Source organism: Cupressus sempervirens, chromosome 2 (genome assembly GCF_028749045.1).
Source record: "Cupressus sempervirens isolate cs-2001-9-10 chromosome 2, ASM2874904v1, whole genome shotgun sequence".
Taxonomy (NCBI): domain Eukaryota; kingdom Viridiplantae; phylum Streptophyta; class Pinopsida; order Cupressales; family Cupressaceae; genus Cupressus; species Cupressus sempervirens.
Window position 1 is genome coordinate 543946958 of NC_143119.1, and position 23151 is coordinate 543970108.

The 23151-nt window shown below is 35.5% G+C and overlaps 1 protein-coding gene across 2 annotated transcripts in view; it reads right to left on the reverse strand.

Moving 5' to 3' along the window:
* Window positions 1–5247: 5247 nt before the first annotated feature.
* LOC149573538 (methyl-CpG-binding domain protein 4-like protein) overlaps window positions 5248–23151 on the reverse strand; it is a 34554-nt gene continuing 16650 nt past the window's right edge. For both annotated transcript variants that reach the window (XM_089814524.1, XM_089814523.1), the window contains exons 2-3: window positions 5849–6045; window positions 5248–5745 (exon numbers count right to left, since the gene is read on the reverse strand). In XM_089814524.1, coding sequence (XP_089670650.1) covers window positions 5619–5745; window positions 5849–6018 — 297 coding nt within the window. In that variant the 5' untranslated portion in view covers window positions 6019–6045 and the 3' untranslated portion in view covers window positions 5248–5618. The remainder of the gene's footprint in view (window positions 5746–5848; window positions 6046–23151) is intronic.

The following is a 23151-nucleotide window of genomic DNA, read 5'->3' on the forward strand; positions in this document are numbered from 1 at the left end:
GTCAGTAAAGTGTAAAGACAAACAGTAATGGCTAGTTGGAGGTACATAAAATGTTATCTAACTTGATGCAACATTAATAGGCCCATGAAACCGCATCGAATGAGGTTGCTTTTCTAATATGAATTCATACGAAAATAGTCCACAATGAAATTCCACCGAAACACCATTACTTGGCATCTGTATGACTCCATAATTAATAAAAAAACACACAAATCAACTGTCAATTTAATGAAACATCCGTCAGACACAACCACAGGACATCAGACGACACCCAGGGAAGAGCATAGAAGGGCCATCGATATGGGATGGATTTCCATGAGATGACCATGCCATTCAAAAAGGATGTATGTATCATGCATTTTTTTGTACTTTTCCTATACGGTGGGACGATTTATCTAGAGGATAGTTGCATCCCTAGTTCTTACCTGCTTCGATCAATGTTATTTTTGGTACATGTCTAATCATGTACATTATCTATTGAATTTTTAAAAATTAAATGCATAGGCTAGCGTTGTACATCTCGATTCCCAACGTTTTTGTTAATGTAAAAATTCGTAAGTTTTTATTTAAACTTTTTTGTTTTTAGAAGGTAACTTTTATAATATTTTTCAAAATAAGAATTTGTATTATAAGTTAGTTACTACATGCATTATTTTAAACAAAAAATGATACTTATTTTGTAATCTTTAAAAATAAACATATATATATATATATATATATATATATATATATATATATATATTTCATTTAATGAAAAATTAAATAATTTATAGTAAAATATTTATCAAATAACATATATTATATAATTTGAATAATTGAAAGAATAGCTTAGAAGACAGAAATATATATCATCACCAACTATACAATATTTTTTTAGCTTTCTACAATACTTATAATAAAATTAAGAAAAAATATAAATTTTAAAATGATAGAAGATGAATGTTTATATGTTTAAAAATATTTTAAATTCATATTTTAAAAATAATTTTATATTTATATTCTAATACTTAAATAATAAATGTAGATTTTGATTTGAATTCAAAAGTTTAGTTATATTTAATGACCTGCACAAAATTGTAAAAAAATATTATAAATAATTTAAATGTATGTATATATATATATATATTTTTTTTTTATTTTTTTTTTATAGAGTCAAACCCAAGACCTCTCCCGATAAGAGGCTCACAATTTACCATTGTATTCTAGGCTCTTCCCTAAAAAATTATATTTCTAATATATTTTTTTTTGAATTAATTTTTTATAGATTGTCATTTAATATTACAATTTATTTGCTATTATTATATATGGGATGTTGAGGGGATGTTAATTTATTTAATTTTTTAAAAACTTTAACTTATAAAAAATTTCAATAAAAGCTTGTTAAAATCATTTAATATGAGCATTGGGTTGTCAAGAGGGGTCTCCAACGCATAAGAAAGGGATGGGCGATAAGGAGAGGATAAGGAAGTGGGTGTGGGTAGAAGTGCATATTTATTTTTAGTTTTATTTTTTATTAATTTTAAAGTTTTGTGTGCTTCTTAGGCTAGGTACCTTTTTTTTAGGTTATTGTTTCTTCCTTTTCTTTGCCTTGTGTGCAATTTATGTCCTAGTTATTTAGGTACTTATTTATATATATTATTATTTTATTGTCTATGTGGGTTATTATTATTTTATTGATTGTATTAGTTTGTTGACAGAGGAGAATTTCACATTTTTTCCATACAAAATCCAAAGAGCAATTGTTCTCTTCCATATTTTGCTTCCGTGTGTGTACTTGCAAAGATAGTTTCTACTTGATTCATTTCCCTAACTTAATTATGTTGTGACAAGGATTTGGGTTGGATTTTTAGTTAGTTGTTAACACTATCACTCTCATGATTATACCAACTTGATAGTTCTATTAAAAAACACTTGTGATGTTATAGAATGTAAACTAAAACTTAAAAATTTGTTCAACTTGATATTTCTATTGAAAAACTCTTGTGATGTTATAGAATGTAAACTGAAACTTAAAAATTTGTTCATACTTGCTATCCTACTTCAATTCCATACCTTATATTTGAACAAGTTCAATAATGACAACAACTAGTTCAATCCTTATAAAGAAACCTTTAATGCAATTTTTTATCAACTAAATACAATAGGGAATTATTTTACATAAGCCTTCATATTTGAAATGCAACGATTCAAACAATGCACATGATTCACATATGCATAATCAAACCTATGAACATTGAGTACAAAGAACTATCTATTTGAAATGATTTCTTGTATATTCCAGCTACACCACCAAGACATTCATCTCTTCATTACATTACATATGAATGCACATCACTAACAATGATTCAATTTACATCTCTACAAAACCCTATATTTCTGATATGAAATGATGCTTCACAACAATGCAAATAAGGTTGAGTTTCCTCCATTACAATGCAAAGTAAAAATGACAAGTTCTCCTTCATGTTACATCATCACAATGAGAAACTTCAAGCTTCTCCTATGAAACCATTGAGCACAAAACCTGCAATGTGTTTTAAACAAGAACCATGGAAGCTCACCTCCCATCCTAGGCCTCTATGATGCCACCCCCAAGCTAGGGGAACCAAGGCACAAATGGGTGACAATCAAGCAAGCTCACATATGCATCAACACCACACACACAATATTGAATAATCCCAACCATGGCTACACAATAGCTCACAAATGGAACCATAAACATTGGGTGAAGGTGGGCTCTCCAAGAGGAGAATTGCCATACCAATACAAATCACATAACTTGCAAATTACCATGCCTCCACAAGACCTTCACAACACATTCTTTCTTCCACAATAACTTCACAGCACGGATTAGTATTACATAATTCACATTAACTTGCATACTAACTTATCGCAATGAACTTCCCTTCCTAACCAATATCATATGAAATATTTGCAACATCAAAATATCAAAATCTGCATAACAATATTAATTTCTATTTAACATAAGATAACATCAAGGCATACTAATTATGTCTTAATCATTACAACTAATATTCTTTCAATTTAATTGATCATAGGGGGAATCACTAATAGCATCCAAATACCATCATGAGATAACACCTCATAAGATAAGATCAATTAATGTCAACTAACTGGAATGCATGCATAATAAGTTCAAAAAAATCAATCATCAGATAAAACCAATACATCTTATTTGTCAATATAATGTAATCTCATCATCATCATATTAGTTTATCATCCCATAACAACATATCCGCCTAACATTGCTTGCATAATGATTGACTCAATTCATTTACATCACACCTAGTCCTACCTGGTAGGCACTTATCCAATTCCAATAACTACCTCCACCTACATTATTAATAACTTCTCACGAGGGTAATTTTTCCATAATAACCATCTAGATCAATTATCTTAATAGAACATAAAACATAATGAATCCATTGACATAGTTTCTAGGCTATGACATCTCGAACTTTTACTCCATAAGGTCTTATCAACCCAATGTAGCCGAATAGGTTATTTATCATAGCAATAACTAAAATCCATGCCAGTCTCAAATGAGAATTCAACATATGATCTACATCCTATTTACAAAAGATCGAAACATGTCATTTAACCTCCTAACTCTTTCTATCTCCTAATCATGTATGTGTCATTAAGATCCATGATAGGGCACTAGGGAAGGGGCTTTACATGAGCAAACTAGTCATGATCAAAATTAATTCTCGCCTAATGTTCCATATTTAGTTTTTTTTTAATTTTCTTTTAGAAACAATATTTTTGCATTATTTGCATCCAATCTAATTCACTATTATCCCATTGTTATTATTTTTCTTATATTAAGGTTGCATAGCACAATCGATGAATCTCTCTTCTATGTGCTAAGTGTCTTAGATGCAAACAAGTGATGTGAATTATGGGGTTTACCTCTCAACTTTGACATCAATTGCATTAATTAGGTGTCTAATTATTTCACTTAGATTTGTGTAACATTGCCTTAAACCTATTGAGATCAACTTCTCACTTAACAATGTGTGGAAAATGTTTAATAGGTCTAGGGGTGGAGGGTGTATTCAAATCTCCATATGGACAACTTGTGTATCTTTTTACATTCTATATTTGTTTTGATGCAAATAATATGATTAAAATTGTACCTTAATTACAGGAAATAACAGTTGCTCAAGAAAATAAGGTGGTGGGAATTATATCTAATTAAATTTATTTTTCATTACTTTGTCATATTATTGTACATATTTGGACTACATTAATGTAACACTTTACGGTACAACTTTTTTTAAATGTATTACAATCATTAAATGGCATTCTTGTACATAGTTGATCAATATAAAAACTAGAAGATAAACTTATTTGTAGTTCTTAATAATCTTTCATAATATGGAGAGTTGCTTTATGATAGACAATTTAGATTGCATTCAGTTTCATCATGGTAGAGAATTTGATCCAAATTAAAAGAACTTCACAAAATGTCTAAATGCAAGTGTTACATTAGCAATGTAATTATACCTAGTCAAAGTAAATGGTTATCACTACAGCAATTAGATGATAACTATTTTCCACACTAGTTGAAGGCAATATTATTGGACCTTTTTTGAATAATCTATTTTAATTCCTGAACTACTATATCCTTGCATATATGTACATCTTCAAACGGAACACAATGAAGTCATGATCCAAATCTGATTTTAATAAGAAAGCTAAATGTAATTGGCACATTAAAATATCTGACCCACACCAATAATTGATCAAGCTACGAATGTACGTGCATAAATTGCTACCATTCCAGTTAAAAATGTAAATATATTCTTGGCAAAAAGATAAATTGTTGTTACTTGCAAGAATTCAAAGATATTTTAGGCAAGAGCCTACTACACAACGGTAACTTGTGAGCCCCTTATCTAAGAGGCCTTAGGTTCAATTCTACTTAAAACCTAACAAATACTAAAAATGAATCTCAACAACTACTAATTAATCGGGGCTAGGCCCATTACTTTTATATATACATTCTAAGACACTCCTCACCTTGAGCCTTGACATGTTGCAACTAATTTTATATATACATTCCAGAAGTCATACAAATTAATTCTGCTAAGCCCATTAGTTTTATATATACATTCTAAGACACTCCTCAACTTGAGCCTTGCCGTGTTGCAACTAATTTTATATATCTGCTAAGCCCATTACTTATGTATATACATTCTAAGACACTCCTCAACTTGAGCCTTGCTGTGTTACAACTAATTTTATATATACATTCCAAAAATCATACAAATTAACTCCATATGGAACATGGTAGATATCACTCCATATGGAACATGAATATGCACATTCTATACAGCAACTGCTTGTAGCAAAACTAAGTTCAACAAATTTAAATTTGATAATTTTTCAGGATTTAGTTATGTTTTAGGATTTTCATCCCGAGCGCTAATTTAAATCATGGACTGTGCAAATCTGATATCATTGCAAACACAACTTTTCACATTTAATTTCCATTCACTTCAGATTACCAAAGATCTTCCCAATATTGTACCAATTTCTGGTCATCTGGTCGCACAGAGCTCCAAAAATCTGTGCCCAAAAATGCATACTTTTCAAGTTCGATTTCCAATGATTTCAGACTTCCAGAGGTCTTTCCAATATGGCACCAATTTATGGTCATCTGGCTGCACATCCCTCCAAAACCCAGTGCAAAAGATTGCATAGGCATCAGCAGCATACCTGGATAACACAGCCAACCATTTTGCACAAAGTGGTTAAAACTTCCCCCCACAGCTCCCTGGAATAGGAAGAAACAAAAAGCATATAAAACGAGCTCTCTTACTTGCCAATCCCATGCAATTGAGAGACGCGTGTCCAGTCATCTCTAAGATACTCCACTGAAAATCTTTGTATCATTATTGATCTTTTTTTCTGCAAACCTAGACTGCTGATTATTCGTTCAATCTCTAACACGTCAACCTTCATTGCATAACTTGCATCTGGACACAGCATAAATAGATCGGATATAACCTGTCTTGCCTGCAAAAAATAGCAGCTAACATCTTGAACAAAGATTATGTGTTTAAATGCCCTGATTTTTGAAAGGGATATTCATACAAGATTTGTTTAAAGCATAATAAAAAAAGGTAATATGCAATCAACTCTTTTTCCACACGTTGCTTGAACATCCCATATATATCAATATTAAAACAAACTTCCTTGGCAATCTTGCATGAACTGTATTCTTGAGTCCTTTTAATATTTATTTCATTTCTTTGTTAAATCCTCTATCATCATATTGAGAGTGAATCCGTGATAAATCACTTATAATCTCTTAAACCATAAGATGATGTCAGTCAATCTCCACTAGGGAATTTGATGACATCCTGGAGTGACAGACATAGCATCCATATGTGCAACTGACAATTTCTATGAAACTGCAGCAACCATCCATTTTCTATGGTAACTTGCCAGACAGTGATCTTTGATTAGCAGAAGAAAAAATTGTCAAGGTGCAAACTACAAAGTCGTAGTTCATTACAAGCTACCATTAAATCTTTAACAAATCGAACATATGCTACAACAATCTTAATTGGCAATCCAAAATGATAGAACTTGATTTATTCGTAGGATGAGCTTGTTTGAAGCTGAATTTTCTGTAGTTTCTTAGTGGAAGGCTCCATAACATTGTTTGCGTTGTCGATGAATTATTATTTTTTAATTGACTTTATTTCGACACAAGCTGAAGACTCTTTCTGGTTTCTAAAACCCAGGTCCTGTGTTCAATTCCCAAAATTCTCAATATGCTAGCATTTTTTAATAATATTTATATTTTGTTGTCCAGAAAATATGGCAATCACAAGGACTGGAGTTTTAAACAACAAAATTAATTTGAATGTATCCCAATTCATGCAATGCCCTGAGATCTCACCCAAGTGGCTATCAATCTAGTAAGAGATATATGAAAAATAAAAACTTAGATGAACATGGACAAAGAATTTACAGTCATAGTTGACAACACACTTGGTCATTTGTTTTAGGATTGTGTATTGAATGACAATCATTTAGATTCAAGGTGCCCTGGAGCTTGAGATCCATGTTCAAGTCTCTCATGGTAACTAGATCTTCTTTAAAACATGCTTGCCCTTTTTGGGCTGATTCTATTCTTGCTTAGTAGGGTGCACCAGAGCATTTTCCAACTTCTATTTCACTCTCACCATTGTCAGCCTTGCATATTGAGGTCTTCCCTCAACCATAGTAAGCTCAGGAATTCCATTACTTTACACTGTTTTGAATACCATTGCAAAACAGCGATAGTACTGCTTAGATTATATACGACAAAGATTAACCATTTCCTAGTAACATATTAGAAACTTCTATCACAGGAGGAGTGAATATTCAATGGCAGATCTATAACAGAAACATCATCTTTGGATCCATCTCCACTATGAACATCTCTACATGGTTTATGTAGAAACTGGTAATGCCAACTCATATTTTATGATCTCCAATAAGAACTTATGGTAATGCCAACTCGTGTTTTATGATCATCAATCCGTTTTCAGCAGATTCCACACATGTTTACACCAGTGCTGCACAGTTTGAGCACACTGTACATGGCACCATCCAAACTCTATTTCATTCTCATCATCATTGTCGAGTTCCCTTAAACCTACAGGTAGAACTGCAAAGGACCACCAGAAGTACTAAGGTCTAGCATCTCTGATCTATTGTTTGTTACTCTTAACGGCTTAAGAGGACAACAGAAAGTTAGATCTTCGAGAATTTAACACTCAATAGAAGAGGAATCATTGATATAAACTTTTAACTTTTCACAATGTTACTCCATATTTTATACCAGATTTTATCAGAAAAGGTAAAGCTCCAACATGAATTTATTTAGTAAGCTCATTGGAGGTATACACTGATCTGTAAATTAGCCTAGGAAATACTTTACTAATTTGCGTTTCTTGAGGCTTCGACCACGAGATATAATTAAAAAAACAATTTTAGTTCCTTTGACTAGGAGATATTTATTATTAAGGAAATCACTGTTATTCAGGAAGCATGCTGTGAAAGGGATGTTAATGTTTTAATAGCGTCAGTTGGATAAAACAGAGTGTAAGCCTAAAGGACATTATTATAGATATAACCGTGTAGATATATTAAATATATATTAATATATTAGTATAGAAATATATACTAATTTATTAATATACAATACCAAAGTATATATAAATATATCTATAATTATTATTATTATATAAATCAAGGTTCTTTGGTTAAGTATAAGCCCAATCAGGCACGCTAACCAACCTCCCCTTCTTTAGCAGGCCCAGTGCTCAATTTGACTAAGCACAGACCATTTCTCCATTGTGCGTTGGGTCAGATAACACCGTGGCAAATTCGGTCTCGAACATATTGATGCAGTCCCTCTTTATTTCCTGTATCATATCGGAGATTATACGAATTTGTTCAATAACTAAATCACTTCACCGATTCCTTTTCATGTCACGTGGAAGTGGCGTATTAACTTGAGTACTTAGGTAATATTAATATGCTTAAATCTCCATTATCAGCCAAGTTGATAGGTCACATCATGGTCTGTACGATGTATCAGTAAAGGTGTAAAGTCACACGCTCTTATTTATAAGATATAAAAGGATAATCAGAACCCTCTCTTGGAAAACATAGAAATTATTAAATGCTAACTACAAGGAGTTATAAACTGAAATTATATATATAATAGTAAATTTAGAATCTTAAAAATATTTTATAAATCTGATCAAAATTTCAACACGGTATCAGAGGCAGTCTAAGAAACGATCCAGATTAGATTTATTTATTCAATGCACTCAAATATTCTTATACCTTACTTATCAAAATGATAAGCAGAATGAGGATTGAAGATGGATTTGAAGGTGCTTCAAATTTTGAAGCTTGGAAATTGCGTATAATGATGATAATAAGAAAACAGAAGTTAATGACGATTGTGGAAAATCCTCCTAAAAATAAGCAGACTAGTGAATGGGAAACTGACAAAACCAAAGCAATGGAATTATTAGTAGATGGAGTAAAAGATCATCTACTACCTATTATCACAAAATTAGACTTTATGTATGATATGTTTAAAGCTCTAGAAGACATGTTTGAGATCAGCAACACTAGCAGAATTCTCACTCTAAACAATCAACTCAATAATATAAAGATGAAGAAAGGAGAAACCATCACCTCATACTTTATGAAGATAACAGAGTTAAGAAACCAACTATTAACAGTCTGCAACAACTATGATAGCAAAAAGTTAATTATGGTTTCATTAAATATGCTGCCTTTTTCATGGGAAAACTTTAAACAATAGAATAGGTGCTCATCCTGAACGCCCCAAATTCGATCAACTAAAAGATGAAATGACCCTTAGCTAATCATTGTTTCCGCTAGCTCCCTCGTCTTTGCTCCCAGGATGCGCGTCAACTGTTGATGAAGATCGAAGGTTATATACCTTTCAAGCCGCCGCTAGGAAAAGAGGGATTTTCGACATCAATTCCTATTTGTCTAAACAACGCCCACAAATCTACAATCCTGCGATAACTGCTAGGCCTCTAAAAAATCTCTTGAGGAAAGACGCCCGACCTAGGTGTCCGAATCTTGCTTGCTGGAGATAAATCGCTGCTTGTAATCTCCTTTAAAAATTCAAACCTTCTGACCCACGTGTTTAGTAATTGGTGAGTGTTTATAGATCTTGCTTGGATTGGTTAGAATGCTAACGAAATCTCCTTACTCTTCTGCCAACAGATTCTGGTAAAAATGGTGAACTTCAAAACTTGCAAAAACTTCGAATATCAATTCTCAAAATGATCCTCCAAATTTGGCCTCAGGCCACAAATTCTGCCCTGATGAAATGACTGATTGTCACCTCCAATCTGCAATAATTCAGATGATATTTCACACCCTCAAAATTGCATACCGATTGAGAGTTATCGTTCTCAATGGCCAACTAATTGCAGAAACCCTAGGTTCCACAATGCTCCTATGATTAAATCACAATCTGGAATCAAAAGAGATAAAACAACTGCCTGATTCGAATGGAGCCCCGGGGTGCCTATTTATTCTTTTCTCTCCATCCTCTCCAGAGACTTCTAGAACATTTTTGATCTTATCCCTCAAGTGACTTTATTAAATATTTTTATAATCCAAGTCACTTTATTAAATATAAAGTTATCTTTTAATATTTATTTATTTAATTAAAATAATTAATTAGTCGTCCTTAAAATATTCATTATTTTGGACAACCAGATTAATTAAATTAATTAAATCAAACTGTCACCAAAAATTGGAGACATGACAGTCCGCCCTTCCTGAAATTGCTTGTCCCCAAGCAATGGCTGAACCATAAACCAATCAGTATGCCTGGGTCCCAAATGTAAATCTGTATATCATCCCAATCCTCATCATACTCTCGTGGAGAAATCATCAATACCAGTAGCTGAGAAACTGTACTCAATATCCAAACAACTGACAACTCTGATGGAATCATCTGAAAACCAACTGTAGATGTTGGTAGAAGAAACCATTCTGCGGAACTCAAGCCAACTGAAACATCAACTCTATCAAAACTCAAGCCCCTGTCAAAATGACACCTGCACCCAACTGCACTGTAGATATGACAACAGCAATAGGTACCTGAATTACTGCCATCAAATCCAATCTCTGAAAAACTGCTCCGGGCGTGTCGATGCTGCAGGCTGAGTAACTTGCTACTACCAATTTTATTTTCAAAAGATGGTGCCAATCTATTCCCTAATGGATGGTAAGAAACTGGAGCCAATCTACATCTGCGTGGAATAAAATCTTCTATCTCTGTGTCAAAAGAAAAATGATGAGCATACCCTACCGTATAATGCCGGTAAGAACCTCCAAACTCTGCTGCTGGCTCATCATCACTAAATTGGGAATCAACAAATGGCTCCATTTTCTGACTCCGAGTGACTGTAGGCTGGATAGGATCCCGTGCATTCTGCTCAACAAACCCTTCCTCGAGATCCCTGTGAGGTAGCATAGTAGCAAGGGCCCCTATAATCTTCTCAACCAATCTGCAAATAACACTAGTATCTTGGATGAGAACACCTTCTGTCACTTTATGCGAGTCCAAATGAACACATGCACTATCCAGCAAATACTTCATGAACGGTTTAGTGCAATAAAAATTATATGAGGGAACATTAACATACTCCCCTTTACACCACAACTGGTCCTCCTGTAAGGATGGCGTACTCAACTGTACCACACTATCAACTATCTGAGAAGAATCAATCTGGAAACTTGACTCTACCGGTATCCCAAACTCATTAAGACCAACTTCTTCCAAACCCTGAACATGTGTGTCAGTCTCAACAATAAGCTCCTCAAAAGCAACTGTAGGAGTGTACTTACCGTCATCTACCTCAATAGACAAATGAACTGGGTCTGGGGCTGGGTTTGACCGCAAATACTCCAACTCCACGGTCACCTCCTTCAACTGAAACTGCGACCTTTGTAGATCTCGCTGTGTGTCCTTTAACGCATCAGTAGTCGCTATGAGCTCCTGGGAAAGCTCACTCACCTCCTCTTCACGATCCAAGAGTGCCTCATAGGCTGTACTCCCCCACTCAACCAAGTGATCACGGTCGGCTACCAATCGTAAATAATCCTGCTTCAAAATCCGAACAGCTTCACGCAAGGCATGAATCTCTGCCAAAGAAAAGTAACCACCGCTGGACTCAACTGTCATAGAAGTACCCCAACCAATAACAGCCAATAATTGACGAGCAGTATCAAAATGCTCACAAGCGATAGCAATGTCTTGCTCACTAACTTTCAACTGGCTAGTCACATGATGGCTCTGGCTGAACTGTCTCCCATAAACCTCTTCTGGTGCGTTGTCTATAGGGGTATCCTCCAGGTCGCTGGTTTCTAGACTATTACCATCCATAACTGGCAAATCATCTCCAAGGTCCATATCAATATCCAAATTGTCAAAAGCTGTAGTACTGCTGTCAAGCTCTTCTGTACCCAAAGAAACTGTCAAAGAAGCTGTGTCTTCAAAACTGTCCATATCCTCCTGGATGTCATCAAGGTCAAAAAGATCCTGGGACTCATCTGTACACACTGTCAAATATGAAAAATCTTCAACACCTTCCAGCAAGAACGGTCGTCTGCATATATGAACCAAGCCCAACAATGGTGCATAAAAACTAATACCCATATCGGATGAGCTGTCTGCCATTGTCCTTGTATCCTGGATGTGAATGCAAGATGAACTCGTAACATTATCAGCTACCACATATGATCCGTCAAATGTAGAAAGCTGAGTGTTAGACGTGCCAGATGAAATTAAACTTAGCTCCATGCCATGCTCATTCTCATGTCTCTCCCAATCCTGTAAAGCCAAAGTTTCTCGAGTGTCCTCAAGCTCGCGAGAAAGCTTGACAACCTCCTCCTCCTTCCTCCTCAAGGCATCTGAATAGTCCTTGGCAAGGCTTAGAAGATGGTCACGATCTGATAGAAGATGTAAATAGCTCAACTTCGTCGTTCCCATTCCTTCACCAATTGCATGTAAGTCAAAGCAAGAAGATTTTGCCCGAACTCCCTTATGTCTTCCTTGTGACTGAATTATTCGGATGTGCTCTTCTATCATCTCCCGCATCCTGTCATGATGGGATAAAGAAGCCACAATACTATCTTTGCTTACCTTCAGCTGGCTGGACAAATCTTGTGAAGTATTACCAGTTTCATCCTTATGTGACGAAGCATTTAACTGAGCCTGGTACTCTCTCTCAGCAAAATCAACATCCTTATCATCATTTGAACTCACTTCACTGTAATCATTGCTTGTCGGAACCAAACTACCCTGAGTACCTGAGACATCACCCTTGGGAAACTCGTATTCAACTGTCTCAGCTTGAGTATCAAGTTGACAGTTACTATCCATCAGCGTAATATCCTTCACCACTTCTTCCTGTGACCGAACTGAAGCCTCTGACTGGTTGCACCCTTGTTCCTCGAATTCCTCATTAAGGTTCTTAGTAACATCGCCTACTGTATCAATCAAGGCTTTGCGAGAAGATTTGCCAAATCGAAATCCAGTTGACTTATTCACCTTAGCTGGGTCGGACAGCCTGTCAATCATACAGTGGTGCTTAACCAACAGTTCAGACATGTTATGTCTGATTTTTCTGAGCTCATCCTGAATGCCTGAATAGTCCTCCTTTCCACAATTCCGACTCTGAATACTGTGTCTATTACTTGTCCGAGATTGTGTCCTTGGAGACTTTGTGCTGTACCTGTACATCTTGGTTGAAGTAGAGTGCTGATCACTCATGTAAGTCGGTTCTCACCCCACAGGATGGCAAGAAAACCGCTCTGATACCACTGAAATGACCCTTAGCTATAAAGGTCACTAAATCCCGATATTGTACTGTGGCAATTCGTCAAATAATTTGCAAACATGCTCTGATACCACTGAAATGACCCTTAGCTAATCATTGTTTCCGCTAGCTCCCTCGTCTTTGCTCCCAGGATGCGCGTCAACTGTTGATGAAGATCGAAGGTTATATACCTTTCAAGCCGCCGCTAGGAAAAGAGGGATTTTCGACATCAATTCCTATTTGTCTAAACAACACCCACAAATCTACAATCCTGCGATAACTGCTAGGCCTCTAAAAAATCTCTTGAGGAAAGACGCCCGACCTAGGTGTCCGAATCTTGCTTGCTGGAGATAAATCGCTGCTTGTAATCTCCTTTAAAAATTCAAACCTTCTGACCCACGTGTTTAGTAATTGGTGAGTGTTTATAGATCTTGCTTGGATTGGTTAGAATGCTGACGAAATCTCCTTACTCTTCTGCCAACAGATTCTGGTAAAAATGGTGAACTTCAAAACTTGCAAAAACTTCGAACATCAATTCTCGAAATGATCCTCCAAATTTGGCCTCAGGCCACAAATTCTGCCCTGATGAAATGACTGATTGTCACCTCCAATCTGCAATAATTCAGATGATATTTCACAACCTCAAAATTCAAACCTTCTGACCCACGTGTTTAGTAATTGGTGAGTGTTTATAGATCTTGCTTGGATTGGTTAGAATGCTGACGAAATCTCCTTACTCTTCTGCCAACAGATTCTGGTAAAAATGGTGAACTTCAAAACTTGCAAAAACTTCGAATATCAATTCTCGAAATGATCCTCCAAATTTGGCCTCAGGCCACAAATTCTGCCCTGATGAAATGACTGATTGTCACCTCCAATCTGCAATAATTCAGATGATATTTCACACCCTCAAAATTGCGTACCGATTGAGAGTTATCATTCTCAATGGCCAACTAATTGCAGAAACCCTAGGTTCCACAATGCTCCTGTGATTAAATCACAATCTGGAATCAAAAGAGATAAAACAACTGCCTGATTCGAATGGAGCCCCGGGGTGCCTATTTATTCTTTTCTCTCCATCCTCTCTAGAGACTTCTAGAACATTTTTGATCTTATCCCTCAAGTGACTTTATTAAATATTTTTATAATCCAAGTCACTTTATTAAATATAAAGTTATCTTTTAATATTTATTTATTTAATTAAAATAATTAATTAGTCGTCCTTAAAGTATTCATTATTTTGGACAACCAGATTAATTAAATTAATTAAATCGAACTGTCACCAAAAATTGGGGACATGACAAAAGATGACTGCATTCAAGAAGGGTGTAATTGAAAAACTAGAGGAATTGACATAGAATCGACAAAAGAAGACATTCAAGCTCTCACCACAAACTCAAAAAGGAAAAAGGGGAAGTACGATAAAAAACCATTCAAGAAACACAAGGCTCTTTCTCATGTAGAATGTTTTAGATGCGATAAATATGGTCACACTGCAGCAAGATGTCCTGACAAACTTAAACATCAGGCTTCTTTCGCTGAAATCAGTAATTCAAACTTGCATTCTAAAGAACCTCAACATATTAGAAGATTTTGTGAAAATCCAGATTAAGAAGGAGTTCCTTATCATCTGCACCAAGCCTCCAGCAAAATAAAAGTGGGTCACTTCTGAGGTAATCTTGGTATGTTGTAAAAACTGAGAAGAGTCTCAGGATATTTTATTGTACTAATGAATTACTTATTAATAAAAGTTATTTCATATGGGCCTTGTGTACATCGTAAGCAAGTGACGACTTCTAAATGACTATCACTTGTATTTGCAGAAGTTATTGAAAGATGACTATTTTATATTATGGTGGATGTTCATATGGTAAGTATTATGAGAATGCATGTGCTCATACCTCATGAACATTTTGAGGTACATGGTGAATGTTATGCAAATTGATGTTCGGGAGGCCATTACACGGAGTACTTGGTGATTGTTAAATAATTGGCATTCTAGAGGCCATTACTCATAGTACTTGGTGAATATCTTGCAACTCAATATCCGGGAGGCCATTACTCAAAGTAACCTAGTGAATGTCAAATGAGTTGACATCTAATAATCTAGAATGCCAAATGAGTTGTCATTCTAGAATTTCAGATGAGTTGACATTTGAGTTGACATCCACTTTTCAATATTATGTTGAGATAATATTTCTATGTTTATCCTCCCTAGCTAAGAGGGAGTGTTAATGTTTTATAGTGTCAGTTGGATAAAACACAGTGTAAACCTAAAGGACATTATTATAGATATAACCGTATAGATATATTAAATATATAATAATACATTAGTATAGAGACATATACTAATATATTAATATATAATACCAAAATATATAAATATATCTATATTGATTATTATTATATAAATTAAGGTTCTTAGTTTAAATATAAGCCCGATCAGGTACATTAACAAACCTCCCCCTTATTAGCGGGCCCATCGCTCAATTTGGGCAAGCACAGACCATGTCTCCATCGTGCGTTGCATCAGACAACACCATGGCAAATTCAGTCTCGAACATATTGATGTAGTCCCTACTTCTCGTATCATATTGGAGATGTATACTAATTTGTTCATTAACTAAATCACTTCACTGATTCCTTTTCATGTCACGTGGAGGTGGCGTATTAACTCGAGTACTTAGGTTATGTTAATATGATTAAATCTCTGTTATCAGCAAAGTTGATAGGTCACATCATGGGTTGTATGATTCAGTGGTAAAGGTGTAAAGTCACACCCCCTTATTTATAAATCTGATCAAAATTTCAACAAGGGATAATACAACAAGCTTCTCTAAGAAAGTGAGAAGATCCTCCAAGGAGTTGGAGGTACAGTAAATTCTGGCTCGCTCCGTGCCAAGCTTAAAGATGATCATTATTAATAATTTCATTGAAGCATGTGATGCCTTTTATGTTGCAGGTTTTTGCAGAGCAACCCTAAAGGAGTGCAAGGGGTTTCCTTTGCTAGTAAGGTTCCACTGAATGGACCTTTTAGGGCTTAAAGGAACCTGAATGACGATCTAAAATCACCCACTTTACATGCATTCTTGTGGTTTCCCATGCTTTCCAAATACATTCAAACACATTAGACCCTGCCAGAAATATTTAGAGCCTCCCAAATAGAATGTAGTACAACGGGAGATGTTTCCAACTCTTGGCTTGTTCAGAGACAGCATTTTGTATGTTGTTCAAAATAAGCATTTCCCAAGTTTACTGGCCAAGGCTTTATAAATCCCATTACTAGCAATGATCATATCATGTTTGTTTAAATCCCTTAAGCCTATACCACCTAGTACTTTACTGCAACACCACGTATATTTTATATAGTGAAGTGCTCCTTTTTGTTGCCTCTTGCAGCAGACCATAATAAGCCATCTTATGACACATACCTATGGCCCGTTTTCTCAAAATTGGACATGGATCCATTCAGTGCAGGCTTACCTGGTGGCACATTTCCAGGGTAAAACAAGGCATTCCGGAAGCCACAAGGTAGAGGAGGTCCCTTGTCAGCCTCCAAACACTGAGAAAACATGTAGGGGGAACAGGACGGAATGAGAAAAGGGGGCTGCCAGCTGTCCCCGGTTTTCTAATGCAATTTGAAATAAACTCACTCAGACAAAAATAAATATATATACAGAAATATCTGAGTTTTTGGAAACAAAGAACTCCAAGCCCTCAAAATCCTTTCAAACAATCCTTTGAGTATATCCGAATTGTATTACCTCAAAGCAAGAATTGATTAACAAATCCAAGCACTCTGCACCATGTTTATGTAATTTGCACTTACATGAATCAGCAATGAATAAATGACAGCCATAACAATCTGTATGGTGCAATGGCAGCCTTCACCAGTGCTGTACCAAAAAGTATTCCTTAGATAATATGGCGACTTCTGAAAGGTCTGCAATTAGCATCCAATCTCCCATTAACGTTGACTGTAATGCATATGAATTTATGGATTTCAACTCTTATTTGAACTCTCAATTCAACTCATTTTGCTATGTACAAAGTATATGATGAATGATTTTAAAATGTTATCATACGCATATTTGAAATTTTTCTATATATTTTGATGTAAATTTCCTTTAATATGTATACAGCCATCCCCGCTGACATCCCACGCATCCCCAAAAAAGAACGATAAACTTAAGAGTTCCTCAAACTTTCTTTCAAGAAATTTAAAAGTATTGTTATGTACAACCACAAGTCTCAACAACACTCAATGTAGACACTTTTGTCAATTAGGTACAGAAACTTTTCTATCCTACAAAACTGAAATATTTCATATGGCAGAAACCTACTACAAAGTTGCAAGAAACGACAGTACTATTTTTGACAAAATGACACAAATTTTATTTTATCCATGCTTCTAACAATTGAGTAGTAGAATGTGCTTAGAATGGACTTATTTAATATACAAAACCTGGAAAAAACAAAACAAGTCTGTGGCACAAAGAATATTAACTTCAAAAATGTTGACAAGACTAACTAGAGATGGCAAATGCACAGATTCCTCTCCTTCATCCTCTATGCTTCTAATACTTGAATTGGCTTCAAAAGGCATAGGTTTCAGAAAGTGGTGGAATGTGCTCATAATGGACTTATTTAAAATACAAATACCTAGGAGGGAAAAAAGAATAAGGCACATGACAAAAGAACTTTAAATTCAAAACACTGGTGAGAGAGAAATTAAGCAGAGATGGCACAGGTTCCTCTACTTAATTCTCTACAAATGAATGTAGCTAATAGCTATCATTTACATGGGGGCAAGGCAATGTGAAGGGTCCATATTTAGAAATACAGAATATGGAGAACAATCAAAAGCATGATGATTTGTTAATTATTGTGCTAAGTTGCTGGTTTGTGATACAGTTCATCATATGGAAGATTTATCTCCAAGGATTTGTGCAACCAGAAATGGCCATACAGATATTGAAATGGTTGTATCTCGAATAATTGTCAAATCCTCTTTAATCAACTACCTTTTCCATGTCATACAAGGGTGTCAGATTTGGTTTGGCACCTTCCAGATTCTGTGCTACATGGAACATCAAAAGTGCAAATGATGGTCAAACATTCAGCAATGTTCTTATTGCTAAGGCTAAGCCCAAGGTCAATGGAGGAGCAAATCTTTTGTAGACTGGGAAACCTGCTCAAACACAGCAAAAATGATGGCAATGAATGTGGGCATATGGCTATTTTGTCCCTTGTTCTTGATGAAAAATGGTTGGTGTTCTGGAAAAAAGGTAGCTCTAGCTTAAATTTTTATGGCTTATTTTTCTCAAGTGAACTTGTGATGTTTTCACATTCACAGAAATTCTCTGATGATTGCTTATATTCTCTTTGGCTCAAAAATATGGGTCATTTTGTAACATTTTGTCGGATGTTGCAGAAAGATCTCGTTTTCATTTGTTTTAAAAACAATGAATGCACTGGTGCAAAAGAGAAAAACAGGGCCCTTGCAAGTAGCAGAAAATTTGCAAAAAACACAATTGAATTTCCAATTGTGTGGAAGGAATTCTGCGATAGATCCCATGAAGTCAAGGTGAAATAACAAGGTGAAAAACATTGATGTTGCCAATAAAGATGACAGTGATGTGGTATACCTTCAACAAACTGCATGTATATGGAGAATTTTAGGAGTGAAATGGACTAGGGCTGAGATCCATAGTTGGACTCCTGAGAATTGGAAAGAAGAGGTGGTATGTTAGTTTCTTGTCAAAACATTTTCTCATGGTGATCTGACAAGGAAGAAGACAAAGCTATGATTCTGGAGGAGGCCCATGAAATATGGAAGTTAATTTCGATTTTAACCAGAAAAGAAGCCCAAGTTTCAATCTATAGAACATGGTTCCCTTGAAAAGCCCTATTTTGATTAGACTTAATATTTTACCTCTTGATTATTGGTTAGAGGATTGTTTGAAACTAATTGATGATGACCTTGGTCTTGCCCTCAAGGTAGATATGGGTGATAAAGAGTTGGGTTTGTATGTGCAAATCAAAGTTATCACAATCTAGGAGATTCTATTGAAGATCTGAGCTCCGACTTCAGCAGATGAACGATTTCTATATAGAAATACAGGAATAAAAAATTAAACCGCTTGTGATCTCGAAGAAGATCTCATCCAAGCTAGGATGTCCCTACCCTAGGCTCTAAAAGTGGGTGTAGAAGCTATTGCCATAGACTGAGGAGAGATCAAATCTCTAATAGAATGGATCTTCAAGTGATAGTGACCTCCCAAATAAAGTATTTCTCAAGAATGAAGCTCAGTGGCATACCTAAGCAAAAGGAGAAATACTCTGGATTAGCACATGAAGGGTAGATACTCTTTCTCTCACAATTGGCATCACAAACCCAATGCTTAATAAAGGGGTTGAAAGCTGTAGGTTTAACCCTCCCAAGGCTATCCTGGAATCTGAGTTGTCATTTGATCCTATGGTCAAGTCTCGTTCCAAGCAAATGTAGGTGGTGTTAGAACCAAATGGCTTTGGAAACGAGGATAATGATTTGGTACCCTTTGATTATGAGAACGAGTGTTGAAGGGTGGATGACCTAGGTACTGTTGTGACCTTTTCACACCATCACTCCACTGCAAATGGGGACCCCCTCTGTTCGCCTCAGTTGTCATTAGGCGATAGTGTAGCAATAAGTTGGCAACATTTTGAAAGCTCAAACCTCAGGCTAGTTCTTCTAATTTTCGAACATTAGAGGCTAGTTATGATGTTTGCACCTTAAAGAAGAAAGAGAAGAGTTCAGATTGATCGTGATCAAGTAAAGAATGGGCAATTCATGAAATAGAGGTGATTTGGTCAAGCCCATTAGGGAGGAAAGAACAAAGTTGAGATTGATCGTGATCAAGTAAAGAATGGGCAATTCATGAGATACAGGTGATTCGATCAAATCAAGCTCAATATTGATTGAAGTATTATCAAGAGCAATAGTCTTTTGATCAAGGTGAGTTTGAACAGTCATGGGATAGATGAAATTTGAATGTGAGATGATCAAGAGAGAAATATGAAGCTTGTACTTGGCTTGTGACCATGGATTTATACTTAAGAAATTTTGTGGTGTGTTTAGTATTGTCTTATTTGATGATAATTTGATCGACTATTAAGGTGATAAGTCCAAACCTATGATGCACATGATCAAGATCAAACTTTAGTACAGGTGCAAAGTGCCTTATTTATTCCCAATTTCTGACCTGACATCAAGCTGTGCTATTTGCACCAGAATCCCGTCGATCTGATTTCGGACCTTAGCCTTTGACCATTTGCCTTATTTGCTCGTGATTTCCACCCAGCACTTAGTCTATTTGCCTTATTTGCTTAAGATTTTCACCTATGCAAAGGCATGTTTGATGATTGGTGCCTTATTTGGGCTGAATTCTGCCCCTCCTCAACAACTTGAAGTGTGTTTGCATTATTGACATGAAATTTCCAACTTGGGTCTCTAGTGCCTTATTTGAATCTAATTTCTGCTCTACGCAAATGCAAACACCTTATTGACATTTTATTTCCGCCACGATGTCATGACCAATGCCTTTTTAGTATGAGATTTCTGCCCAGCCTAAGAGGGCATTCAAATTGCATTCGACATCATTGATTTGCATTAGAGAAGGTTCAAACTTAATTTGAAATCAAGTACATTAGGCACAATTTAAAATTGCAGAGGCATGAATTACATCCAAGAGGCTCGATTTGAATGAAGGGGGCATGAATTTAAATGTGAGGAGGTGTGAAGTTCATAAAATAAAGTTCAATTTGATTAGAGGAAAGCCGGAATTAAATTGGAAAAGACCAAGTTGGCCTTGGTTAGAGACACCACCTTTGGTTTAACCACTCTATTAAGAAGGATGTTGAAGCTGTTTCAATACCCAGCTCTCACTTGATCATACATAGCTAATTTACAGGCGCAGATCGCGCCTTATATGCAGCAAATTAGGCAAGATATTATTGGGAAGATCACACAAAATCAAGAACAGATCTGGACTTAAACGACTAGAAAGATCAAGACAAGGAGCCAATATCAACCCAGATTTTGGTTAAAAACTGACTTTTGTAAGAGCAAAGTTTCATCTGTCTAAGTCTTAGGTTTAGATATTATTATCAGCAGCGAGGTCAGTATCTATCCATATGGTATTTCATGATGAGTTGCGGAATGTAAGTGTGTGATTAGATGAAGATTTGGAATGAAAATCAAGTAATGGTGAAATTGTATGAATCTGAACTCTTCATATCATTTGACCATGATCAAACTTCTAAAGTTGAAAATTTGATAATACTTTTCTAAGGTTGTGGAACTTAAATTTGATTGAGTAAATGATTGAAATGTTACAAATTCTGTTCAATTGCAATTGAGTTTTACAAGATAAAGAAGTTAGTTGTGCATTTCAAATTCAAAGAATATGCCCATCACGGGTTTTAGTTTCCTACCACCGAATTTTTTTTTATTGGAAGTGCAAGTTTAAAATGTAAGTACTAATCTATAGTATTGTATTGTGGCTCAAGTGCAAGTATGATTCCAAGATCAAGGACAGCTTGGGAGACATGAGTATCATCAAGCCACCAGTTGTTCACCATGCAAGTGAGGTGGTTCTTTGTTGCAGAACAAGTCAAGGTGTAAGCCTGAGATCAAGTTCAAAACACCAAAGCGAAATTCAAAGAGCAAGTGCAACATCATAATCAAGACTACAAGTGGAGGAATTCATTATAAACTTGAATTTTATTTGGAAATCCAAGTTCAAGATTCAAGTACATGAAGAACCTTCATCACTTCTACAAGTGCAAGAGAAAGGGCAGCACATCAAGATTTCAAGTACAGGTGCAAGTTCAAAGTCATGACAATAAGAAAGGTTTCAAGATGAAGAGTTTCAATAGACGAAAGACTTCATGAATATGGAGCAATTTGGGAAATAAGCCATCAATAATGGATTTAGGATTTGATAATGTTGAGTATCAAGAGGTATTTTCCCATCACAAGGGATTATCTAGTCTATAAGATAAGCACAACAAGGTGATGTTTCTCATCTTCAACCAATCAAATCATGTCATGTGTCCCCATAGAAAGTGTCCACATAGAAGAGCTTAACAATGTTATGTACAAATTCATTGAATTTGCAAAAGGATAAAAGGTCAAAGGAAATTATCTTCTAAAAGAAGCTTTGTTGTTAGCCCATGTGGCATTTTCTCATTGGACCATTGATTGGCGTCTTCTTCTATAAGTTTCTACATAAGCATTTTCTTATTGGCAAGTAAAAGCAATGTAATTTTTGCACTGTCCCACAAGGTGGTGCTTTGATGTAACCAGCTTAGCATTTAATGCTTGTAGATGGTAGTTGGGGAAACCCTAATTAAAGCTTTGCTGGATTAATCTTGTCGTTCATTGTATTTGAACAACTATAAAAAAAAGCAAGGCCTTCTTAGTTGTAACTCGTTAGTTTTAGATTAGAGAGACAATGACATGTTAAGGTTGTTGCTGTGATACTGCCAACATTGGCCATAATTTATTACTGGTCTTGATGGTAGATGTTGATGCGAGTTTTGTGTCACTACATAACATATTAGTAAATGGATGCTTGATACAGAATATCAAATACACAATTCCTCTCTTAAAAAGTTATCTCTCATGGGACATGAGTATAACTCCAATGTTCCTTACACCGTTGGATACTCGCTCAGTTTTATCAATGTGATTTGC